The sequence below is a fragment of the Pagrus pagrus genome, assembly GCF_965226575.1.
Source record: "Pagrus pagrus genome assembly, chromosome: 8".
NCBI classification, from domain to species: Eukaryota; Metazoa; Chordata; class Actinopteri; order Spariformes; family Sparidae; genus Pagrus; species Pagrus pagrus.
Window position 1 is genome coordinate 21362709 of NC_140192.1, and position 12466 is coordinate 21375174.

A 12466-nucleotide genomic window follows, 5' to 3' on the forward strand; every position below is an offset into this window, starting at 1 on the left:
ATGAGCATATGGCTCTGGAGCGTGAGTGATTTATAGAAACCCCCCCACCCCCTTCCCTCTGTGTGTGTGTGTGTGTGTGTGTGTGTATGCATGTGTGTGCTGAGGGGATTTGTGTTTACCACTTGGAGGATGTGGATGGCCCAGCAGGAGATGGAAGCTGACCATCTGTAGCCGCAAGTCTCAAAATATCTGTGAAGCTTCAATGTGTGAAAAACACAGCATATCAACAAAGTAACTTGTGTGTGTGGGTGTGTGTGTGTGTGTGTGTGTGTGTGTGCATGTGCGTGTGTGTGATACAGAGAGAAAGTCAAAGGGAGAAAGGGAGTTATCTGTGTGTGTGAAATGTGATCAAAGTCAATGCACAGAAACCAGCTTCAAACTAGATGAACGATTATCTCCAGCACTGCCTTCATGATCAGATGCAAAGGCTTGAAAATGCCCGAGTTTTTGGAAGTTCTGTAAGCGCTCATGTTTACACAAAAAGACGCTTCTTATCCCCAAAACGAGCGTCATAAGGCTTCTGCAAACTGACCGACAAAACAAGCTCCCCTGTGGAACAAGCTGGAGGCGAGAAGGGAGCAGTTTTATTAGCGTATCTTTGTCTCACAGCTGCCAAACATTCACCCTGACCAAAACCAAACTGCAACCCCATGATCCTCATCTCCCCTATTACATCCTTCAGCTGTTTCCCTCTTACTGCCCTGTGTGTGTGCAAGCGTGTATGTGTGTGTGTTTGCCCAGAGAAAACAGAGGCATCCTTGTCACAGCCCTTACTGATGCAGCTGCGTGTGCTTCAGATGTCTCTACACAAAGAATGAAATGGGAAATTACGAGGGAGAGGAAGGGGGTAAAGCCAAACACGATGAAGAGATAGTAGAAAAATAATGTATAAATTTTTCAACTGTGTCGCGTTTGTTGACATCAGATTTCTTTGCACTTGACTTTGTGGCAAATAAACCACTTTACTTGTGTTTTACTGTGTTTTCCCCTCAAGGAACGAGGGAAACTTAATCAGGAAAGTGTTCCTGCGACCAGTGACACCTTTTCTACTCTCTTTAGATATTCTGCTCATAGTGTGTTAGATTTTTATTTGATCTTTGAAAAAGTAGCAACTCTAAATAGAAACTTATTCTGTGTACCTATAAATACAGCCGTGGAATAACTATTCATACCCTTTACTCATGTAAAAGTAGTAATACCATAATGCAAAAATACTCCTTTACAAGTAAAATTAAAAGAACATGAAGTTGATTCAACGCGTATCTAATTAACCAGCCCTATCAAAAGAATGATGTTGGCAATTGACGTTTCTTCTTCTTTAGGTCCAATTTTCAATTTTATCTTGTGACTACACTGTGCTTAGGCACACACAGTTAGTTTTTAGCTTCAAATACCTACTGTGATCGCAACCAACACAGCTGGAAAGTGTCCTGAAGTCTCCTTAAAGACCCAGTTTTGTCACAGCAAACATGGCTAGAGATGTTCCCACTTCCTGTCAAAAATATAATTTTTTAATCGTCACAAACAGGGCTGGAAATTATCCTGAGGTCTTCAAACAAATATTAGTAGTCTAAAAGAGATTTGTTAAAAAAAGGTAATCAAAAAGAAATCACATTTACAGAGAGTTAAGTTATTTTGATGAAATTAATAAAATAGTTACATGACTTATTACATTTTCAGCAGTTGAGCTGTGTGATCAGTGATCAAAACTACAGTCCATGTTTACCATGCAGTAGAACAGTAGGTATAAAGTAGCATAAAATGGAAATACGAGAAAAGTACAAGTACCTCAAAATTACATTAAAGTACATTAGGCTACTTAAATAAACACAATTTCCACCAATATTCAGTAGAAAAACAAGCAGCTGTAATAAGAGAAGGAAGAAGAGCATGATTAGAGAGAAGAAATCACCAGAAATCGCGTTTAAGAGCCAGAACAGAAAGCACTATTACGATTATGTGTTCTATTTTCTCTCATCTGTTTCTATTTTAAACTATCATGATAGTATTTTGGGTCAGTACCAGTCAATCAATGCACATCAGCGGGCTGCTCTGGGAACAAGGCACCAGGGCTGAGAGTGTAACAAGAACAGGATCAATGTGATAATCTCTCCCTCTCTCTGGCCTGCTTAAAGGAATCCTCTCCCCCTGATCTGAGCTCTCGGATGATGTTTCTCTTCAGCATCTTAAAAGATAAACTGACCCTGAAACGAGCTCTCTCGCTTTCCCACTCTTGACACTTTTTCCATGGAAGCACCTGAAACCAGCCTCGGTAGCCTCTCTCTCTTGTCTTTTTGTAACAGGGAAGCGAGTGAGCAGACACAGGAGGTCTGATAAGGCCGACTCAAGTAAAACACAACATGAGTTCGGCCGGAGAGAGAAACAGCTATCAAAAAGGCTATTATAGGATCGGGTTTCCACTCACATTACAAGAAGCTTTGATACCTGGATTTTATCTTTTATATTATCGTCTCACATCAGGAATATAAACACACACATACACAGACACCTGTAGTCTCCACTTACTTTTATCAGCCATCTGTGAGTCTGGAAAGGGGTATGTGGGATTTTTGTGTGTGTGTGTGTGTGTGTGTGTGTGTGTGTGTGTTGAGGTTGCTGACACTGAGAACTTGTGGGTGAGGACACCTGGATATTGTATGTGTGCAGTGGTAAAATGTAACTATGTACGGTTACTCAAGTAGAATGTTAGTGAACCAGTTGTTTTATTTCATACTTTATACTTCTGCTCCACTACAACTTCAGAGAGAAATATAATATTGTTACTCCCTGTTTACTCAACCAATGGTGACGTTTCTGTAAACCACGGATATGTTGCAACTAAACATTTGTTTATGTTCAATTTTCAATTTAATGTTGTGACAACTGTGCTTATGGTCTTAAGTTTTAGGCACAAAAAACACTTGGTTAGAGTAGAGGAAAAGATCATGTTTTGTTTTGGATTACATTATCTGCTTTGGTGGCCACAAACATGGCTGGAAATTGTCCCCTGGATTCCTTTAAAATATCCAGTAGTGTCACATTTAAAAATGTTGAAAAGTGGTGTCGAATTGCCATCACTTGTCAGCCTCGTTGCAAAGCCCAACTCCACCACCATCTCATCCACCTCATGATATAAAAGTCAGGTCATAAACATGTAATATATATATATATATTCCCTGCAAAAACCTTTCTTATCAAGTCATTCAACTCTTGACTATAATTGGCTCTTAGTCTCTCAAAGCATGACAAAATCCACCAGTGCAGTGAGACTATTCTGACCTATTTTCAATGCAAATCAAATTGTCTCAAGTATTTTCTAAAATTAAGTTTGATCCTTCATATTTGTGCTGAAATGCACTTTACTTGTTTCGGCTTACTTCTACTTGGAATACTCCTACTTCAAATAAATGTCCTCTTAACAAGTTATTGTCCAATAATAATCCAATAATTATTAACAATCCATGTATGACTAGATGAAATGGGCTATTCTACAGTACTTTTACTTTAATGATTTAATTCATTCTGCTCAAAGTACCTCTTTACTTTTAAGATTTTTAATGCAGGAATGTTGCATGGTTTTTTACATTGTTATGATGTGTTTTTTTATTTCTTCCACCACTTTATGTGTGTGTGCGTGTGTCTGTGTGTTTGTGTGTGCAAGACAGAGATTCATGGCAACATCTTATGAGAACAGCCTGTGACATGTTCGCAACAATGCAAACTCTCAACGCTTACACACTCTGGCACGCACACTCACACGTGCATACACAGGTGTACATGGAGTTGCAAGAGCCATTTGTTGAATGACGGGCTGTTTGGAGTTGGGGTGAGGAGAGGGGGGAGGTGGAGAGAGGTTGAAGTGGGGAAGGGAGGCAGAGGTGTGGAGGTGAAGACAAGCTGGACGTTCAGAAACAGACTGTCTTTGTGCCTGAGGCTCGGTGAGTGAGTGCATGTGTGACTATAGGCAGAGCAGCTCTGTAGAGATGTGTGTGTGTGTGTGTGTGTGTGTGTGTGTGTGTGTGTGTGTGTGTGAAGGGGGTTAGTTAGTTTCAGCGTCTGCTCTCAGGTCTCAGCTGCGGTGTAATTGATTAAATGAATTAGTATGAAATATAGAATTAAACTCCATGAACAGGGTCACATGCCATCTAGATTTGTGTGTGTGTGTGTCTACGTAGGCGGATGTGTGATTAGAATGAAATATGAAATTAGTCATGATGAATAGCACCATATGCACACATGTAGTTGAATTAACCACTCTGTGTTCGGAGTGTTAGCATAAATGAAATGTTCACCTCCTGCAGACGGGTGGCGTGTTGGTCAGAGGGCCTGTTTTAACTGTCAAAACGCTGCTTGTTTCATTCCCGTCTCAATATCTGGCATCCAGGATGTACATCTGGGAGGCAATTACAGGGAAAAAGAGGCATATTATGTTTGGACCGCTACTGGATGGATGAACACCATTCTTCTAAAAGATATTCCCTTGTTTATAATTTTAATGATGGTGGTGGAAATGCTGTTTTACACACTGGATCTAAATCTCTTGAAGGTGCTTAAGTGGCTTGAGATCTGGTGACTGTGAAACTTTGATCATATGATTCAAATCAATTAATTTAGTCATCAACATCGCAGGAAGAAGTACCTCTTTAAATGACTTTTCGGGACATTTTGTGGGTTTAATTTAATAGTCGATGGAAAGAGAAATAAAAGGAAAGTGAGAGAGAGGAGAGAGAAGGGAAATGATGCGCAAAAAAAGAACTGGGGACAAGATGCCTAAAAAAAAGCCTCTTTTGCTTAAAGCAGAAATATACAGGTTTTCAACTCTCCCTCCCCCAAGCATTTCCCTGTGGTATTAATGTTGCAATGACAGTATTAGCAATACGGCTACCATTAGCGGCCTGGCTACTGTCTAAAGAAAAAAATGGTAAGAATCCCAATTTGTCCTGGAAACTGTGATCTCAGTGCTGTGAAACAACAGCAACAGTGATACAACACCTGGTTGTATTAATAAATAGGCAGGTCTTGTTACTGATCTAGTAGAACGAATGCTTGTTTTTGAACTGTCTGATGTCCTGGTGGTAAGAGGAAACACATATCAATGAGGGAACAGACTTTGACAAAGCACCAGCCCTCTCCATCAAGTCAATGCCTGTCTGTTCACTCTTGTTTTCCCTCAATTTCTATCACTCTCCCTCTTCGCCTTCTTTGCCTCCTTCATCAGTGAGGTTATTTTTCTTTTGCAGTGTAGAGTTTCCACAGTTATTCCAGTTGTTCAGACGTTACCTGGGGATAGTGACTGCGTAAAAGAATGCCTCTTCCTGTTTTGTGTGTGCAATGGCAGACATGCTTCCTTTGAGTTGCAATCCGGCCTTCGTTTTTTCAAGGAAAAATTGAGCCCGGTGGTGGCCAAATAACAAAGTGCGCTCAGTATTTACTTCAGAATGATGAGTTAAAGCACAAACAAGCTTAGGTGAAACTATTACAACAATGTAAAGTATCGTCTGACTCACCAGATTTTAACTGTTGGTATGAGCCAGCCATCAGGTGATTATTTCAGTCGGTATTCTCCTCCCCTTCCACTATCCACGTGCTGGTATTTTAAAAATCCATCCCTACGGCAAAAAAACCCTCCAAACTAGCAACCTGCAGGCTAAAAAAAATGGCATGCTATGCAAACCCTAACCTGGTCAATAACAGTATGGACTCAAACAAATTAGCAGTTCTTACCTTTTCTTTTGCTTTGATTTAGTTATTTAATGCCTGATCTCACCTCCTCATGTGCAACTCTTCCACCAAAGCAATTCCCCCCTGACATTATTTTGCGCGGGCGGTGTTGCTACATCCTTTGCCACCACCAAAGACGATTGTGAGTGCGAACCAGCCGGAGCATTTTTTCCCCTAGAAGAATGATAATGGCTGCAGCTTTTGTGCTGTGCCTACACTTGGAGACCGGTCTGGCTATGTGAGACAACACTAGCAAAAATCATTGGTTGTTAAAAATGTACTCATTTTGATTTTTGCATCCTTTTCAGAATGTTATATCTATACTTACTTATTAATGTAGTATTACTGTTACTTAAATAACATGTATGCAACCTGTAGTTGGTTGTGGTGGAGATCATTTAATTGAATTTTCTCACTTATTCCCTGCCTAAAGGCACAAAGTACACATGTACATTAATAAAACATCTGAAAAGATTTCCTCACTTATGGACACACACACACACACACACACACACACACACACACACACACACACACACAGATTGCAAACTTCCAATTGGTGTGTTCGGAGGCTTCTGGAATAAACAGGAAGCCAATTTAATCTAATATCTGAGCCTATTTGAGTTGCACACGTCATCTCCTCTGGCCACACTTACTGTCGAATCCTCATAAGCTTTAAAGTGACTGTGTGTGTTTATTTTACTGACACAATCAGCAGGGAACGAGTGGCCATGACCGAACTTATAGCCGGCAATGATGTGAGTGTGCATACTGTAGCTGAGTCATGTTAGAGTGAAACTACCCGGCTATGACACACAGCACATAAAATATCAGTCACAGTGAAGCTCTGTTCGGTGTATAGCAGTCAGGCTTATGGAGACACACACACACACACACACACATACACACACATGTATATTCACACATATGCACGAATGCAAACAAGTTAAGCCAGGGTGGCACAGTGTGGCAGAATGCAGTGGGTAGAGGATTACAGTCATATGTGCAAACAGCCCTGCACACACACTAGCACACCTTCAACACACTTACTTTCTTGACAGAGGACAAACAGCATTAAAGGAACAAACACAGTGTTGATATGAAACACTTAGTAAAAAATTATCTAGAACTTTAGAAGCTTCGGCACTTTTTTGAAACCTGTCCAACTCCATAAAGAGAGTTTGGATCAGGTTAAAATTCTTTGCAATAAGATGTTTTAAAATGCATGTACAGCCTCCGCAAAGTGGGTGTGAAGTCATTCATTTATGAATCATGGCTGTAGGTGGAGAGAACAATGGCAATCACAAAGGTACAGGCTGTTTTGTATAAATATGACACATTTGAGTTCAGCGTCTGTCAGTTTGGCTGGAGGGTTTTTACGTCTGCTCACCTTGCAGTCTCCTTGTGTCGATCTGCAGTTTTATACTTTTGACTGCACAGATTTATGACTTTTGCACTGTCAACAGTTTGGTGTCTGCATGTTGTAACATCAGAACAGGTTTGTGTCACACAGGTGCCGTCTTCACATTGTGCTCTGTTCAGTTTCGGTTTATATTTTGTACTTTCTGGTAAGAAGGTACGGTAAGCAGTGTTGTAAAAAGTATCCCAAAGTCATATCTGACTAAAGTAAAGATATTGTGTTATAATATTACTAAGGTAAAACTGAAAATCACTCATACAAACAGTACTTACTTTATAGTAGGTACTTAAAAGTATCTGATATCAAATGTACTTAAGTATCAAAAGTACAAGTAAAAGCAAATTATACATATATTTACATGTATGATACTGTATACTTCGACCCATTATTGGCCTGGACAGTTATTTGATCCTATATTCAGCATTTTTATGATTATTGGAATCAGCTTTTTTTTTGTTTTTGTTTCGTGAGATAAAATACTGACACCAAAGGATGTATCGTGTAGTGTATCGTGTAATAAAAGTCTTAAAGTATCTGATATTAAATGTATTTAAGTATCAAAAGTACAAGTAAAGTAAAGTAAACGATATGTGTATGTATGTACTGTATACTGTGGGTTGACTGATTATCAGTATCAGGTTGTTTTTTTTTTATCTGATTGCTAATAAAATAAATCAATCTAAAATGTTCTGCTTTGGCTCTGATGCAGCATGTAACATGCCAAGTAACTAGTAACTGATGTTGTCAAATAAAAGTAGTAGGAAAAAAGTGCAATATTTGCTTTCAAAATGCAGTGGAGCCGGAGTATAAAGTGGCAAAGAATGGAAACACTCAAGTATCTCAAAATTGTACTTGTGTAGAGTAGTTGAGTAAATGTACTTAGTAACATTCCACCGCTGGAAGTGAGCAGACAGACAAACTCATCCACAGTTGAAACTACAACATAATATTGTAGCTAAAAGTGAAACGTCTGGGAGGATTCATCATAAATCATAAATCAAGAAATCAAACATGGAGTGAGCCACGTGATGGTTAATAGTTACCAATTAGTAACATTTTCTCCCATGAAATATTCAGCCCATTTGGTCAGTGGGATCAAAGAAATCAAAGGCTTCATGCTGCAGATTAACTTCAGTGAGGAAAACAAGGATTTGTTCTGCATTAAAAGTTAAAAGGAGTGTGAAGAGTCAACAGTCCGCTATATACCGTATATATGTGTCTATTTCAAGCTCAAAATGTACATGCACGGCATCTCCAAAGACAAAGAAGTGTTCAGTTATACTTATAATCACATTAAGGGCTGTCCTTTTATGGCTTCTTTGGCTTGTTTCTGGGGAAAACACTGCAAAAGTAACAGTTTTATATTTACAATTCTAGATCTTGTATATATATCAGACAGCTTAAAGGAGACACATGGTTTTTATTTTCAGGTTTATAAATGTATTTTTGGGTTGGTAGGTTTACACGCTTTAGTGGTAAAAAAAAAAAAAAAATCAGTTTTCTCGTACTGTCCAGTGCTGCAGCTCTGTATTCCCCCTCCTCCTGAACACTCTGTCTCCTCTGATTGGTCAGCTCACACACGCCTGAGCCAGCATGGCTAGAAAAAATGTAGTGTGATGTCACAAAGTTTCAGGAGCCGTGTTTTCCGTGGGAGAGAGGAGCTTCTGTTGGTGCGGACTTTGACCTTTTCTAACGTTCAAGATCTTTTACATGCATAAGAAGCTTCATAACACACTGAAGGAAAGGGAAAAGTCTCCTTCAAAACAAACACATTCAAAGGAAACCGATTTCTGGCTTTGTCACATTGTTCCCTTAACATGATTTATATAGGTATTTAATTATCTGTGTGCGAATTTAAGTCATTGTAACAGCTGTTATAGCTTGTAAAACTAGTTTACATATCCACCTGCAGGTTCCCATCGCACCCTTTTTTTCTGTAACAGCTTCCTTCTCGGGTACATAATATAATAACATAACATAAGTATGTTTCTTTTTGTTTTTAAAGTGAATTATACAATTATTTTTATCATAACTATTTTTTCTTTTCCAGTAGGGAAGAAAACAGGATAAATAAATGCATATAAAGAATTATGCGGATCTCTTAAAAGCTCTGGTTGGTCTCGATCAGCTTTCACTCTGCAAAAATAAACCTCCTTGGCAGCTCTACGTCAGAAACCCATTATTCTCTTCGGTGCAGTGATTTAATGGCATCTTACCAACGTTTTACAACTTTTATCTCCAGCCTCTTCATTATTTTGTAGGCTGCTATCTCTCTCTCTCTCTCTCTCTCTCTGTGTGTGTGTGTGTGTGTGTGTGAGAGAGAGAGAGAGAGAGAGAGAGAGAGAGAGAGAGAGAGAGAGAGAGAGTCGTGGTAGGCGGGTTTTCCGCCAGCAGGGTTTGGTTGATTCTCTATTGATTTGTTGGAGGGGCAGTAGAGGAGGAGGAGGAGAAAGTGAAAGGGGAGGAGTGGAGGAGAAGCCCCGGCCTGGTGAGGAAGAGAGAGATGTGATTGTGCGTGTTTGGGACGAGAGGAGAGCTCAGAGTGATCGCAATCGAGGCAAAAGTCCGACCGCGGAGGGAGCGCACTTAAATCACGTGGGGGTGTGGATGTGTCCAGGGGAAAAGTAAAAGTGTCGTCGGAGTTGACTTGTGCTTGCACTTTGTTTTCCTCCTCTCTTTGCTCGGTCTCCACTCCCTCCGCCCTGCATTCCGCGGAGCAGCTGTGTTTTAATGCCCCTGCGCACCCGAGGAGGAGAGGAAGGAGAGAGGAGTGAGGAAGAAGAGGCAGAAGAAGAAGAAGACGGAGAAGTGAGAAGGCCTGGACACCACCCCTCCTTGCCCTTTGGAGGTCTGTCCACTCTCCCCTCCTGGCCCTGCATGGACGGGGATGGGGAGAGCCGGATGCTGTTGCCGCGGGGCTGAGCGCCTCACCTCCCCGTCTTTGGTGCGACGCTTCCGGCCACTGCTGCTGCTGATCATCGCTCTCTGCTGCGGTGCTCACATAGGTAACAAACTACACTTGAACACTGCAACAACCAGTGCGTCTCTCGGTCATGATCGCAACAAATCTGTCATTTTACGCACTCTGTCATCCAATTTGGCACTAAAATTGTTGTGCGCTGCACTAACAACAAACACAGTAACAACATTTCTTTTCAGTCTGTTGCGTTTAGTTGCGATCAGAGATACTTAATTAGTTATTAAGCGTTTGTAATCATTGTGTGGCCGATCCTAGTGTTGGGCCTGACAATGGCTCTCTCTCCAGCGGCAGTGCAGCAGTCTGAGCACGGATCGAGTTTCTCCTCCTCTCTCCTGGGCCGTCATTCTCCTGTCTGCCCCTTAATGGCTCATGGAGGAGGGGAAGAGAAGGGAAGAGAGGGTGACTACCTCTCCTCATGTCCATGCACAACAGACTACAGCCTCACTCAGAGCAGTTTGGAGGAAAACAATCAATCCGAGTGTAAATCTGATCATAAAAAGTTAGTGTTGTAAATCCGCCTAAGCCAATCGTGGCACACAGTTTATGTTCAGTGGCATGATGCAAATCAATGAAATGCATCATGAGAAATAGTATCAAAGTGACTGAAGTTACAGAGGTATGCCTTTTAAAATGAAGTAATGCTTCTCTGAACAGCTGCATAAAAAGGCGAAACCCACACCTCCCAATCTGAGCCAGTGTGACAGAAAGAAAAACAAAGAATTAAACTAAGAAGTAGATGTTAGTAAGGCTTACTGACACCTTTTTTCTGTGCCTATGCAGAGGTCATAATTTACTAACCTCTTATTAACACTTACCTTGTTGGTTTTATATTAATTTGTGAAGTTCGATAAAGACACAGAGGCCTTTTTTTATTCCTCTCTCCAGAAACTAGCTTTTTTTTCTTTTTTTCCACCGAGTGTGTGTGTGTGTGTGTGTGTGCAGGGGGTCGGGTCGGCTGTTGTGGCGGCTGTCTGTTGAGCAGTCACACCTCCAGTAATTAGTTTAACACGGCTCAGCCAGCGGGACAAAAACCGCCTCTGCACACACAGCCTGGTGGGAACAGGGCAGGAGACCACTTCACGTTTAAGACCCTCCTGGCACCTTCTGCTCCATGTGCGTCACCTGGAAAGAATGTGTATTATTCAGGCCAAACATAAGAGTTTTATTTGTTATAACTTGTACATATTTCATTGACGCCGCAGCCGTCGGCTCGGTGTGTCTGTTTAGACGGGGGAAGCAGGAATGTCTGAATTGTTGACTATTGTTCGCACTCCTGAGTGTCTACTCGAGAGAGAGTGCAGTGAGCTCCTGTAAAGCTTCATATCTCCAAGCTTGGAGGGCTGTTTGTGTGATTCGAGCTCAGTGTGTGAGAGAGTGCACACAACAAGGTGATCGATAAGCACTTCACAGGCCATTCCCTCGGTTGAGAGATGATCCCAGTAGATCCTTTTCTGATCTCCAGAGATCAGAGAAGTTGGAGGCTGTCGGAGGTGGAGACAAAGAATGGCTAAATCAAGCCTGAGAGATTGAGCTTGGGGATCTTTTGACCTCTGTCTGAGGGTGGAGAAGGAGCCTGAGGATGCAGGGAAGAGAGATTACCCAGGGGTGAGGAGACCCGGCCAGGGAATCAGACTGAGAACAGAGCAGGATAGAGCTGATGGAGGGGAATGATTCGAGCTGGGGGGAAAAATCTGACAACAGATCAGGCTCGAGAGAAAAGAAGAGATGAGACCTGTGAGATGATAGAGGCAGCTTGGAGAGGAGTAAAAAGTGAGGTTAATATCGTGTGAGGACATGGAAGGAGTGGTGTGGGCTTCGCTGGTTGTTTTATTCTGTCTATATCAGATACTCAGCCCATGATACAAACAAGGCTCTGGATGTGTTCCTCACACGAGGAGTCCTTTTCTCTCTTCTTTGCAGTATTTTCAAATTAAGTCAGTATTCATCACCTCGACTAGACTTACCACAAATTGCTTATTTATATGCATGGATTGGATTCTCTTTTGAAAGTACAGCCTTGCATGCTTAGAAATGGCTGCATGAAAGAGAGATCATGGAAGGCCGCGAAGAACAAAAGTATCAGAACTGTGCTTTCGTATTGGTTCAGGATATTATTAACCGTCCTCTTTTTTTCTCGATGCATTCACAAGAGTGAGTGCAGGGTCGGCAGTAGAGCAGCACAAAGGGAGCTGGTGAAACTTCAGCACATGCTTGTCGTCAGAAAGGTTTTAACCTTTATATAAGTCAGAGGTTCGAAACCCCAGTCCTTCTGTTGCAGGGTCGACTCCCTTCTCGCTACGTCACTCTGCTGGGAAAACGTCAGTGAATGAGCGCTCTTGTGTGTT

The 12466-nt window shown here is 41.4% G+C and overlaps 1 protein-coding gene across 1 annotated transcript in view; it reads left to right on the forward strand.

Moving 5' to 3' along the window:
* Nucleotides 1-9582: 9582 nt before the first annotated feature.
* Nucleotides 9583-12466, forward strand: part of rgmb (repulsive guidance molecule BMP co-receptor b) — a 9321-nt gene continuing 6437 nt past the window's right edge. The window contains exon 1 of the mRNA XM_084361037.1: nucleotides 9583-10146. Within this exon, the coding sequence (XP_084217163.1) occupies nucleotides 10029-10146 (118 nt within the window). The 5' untranslated portion in view covers nucleotides 9583-10028. The remainder of the gene's footprint in view (nucleotides 10147-12466) is intronic.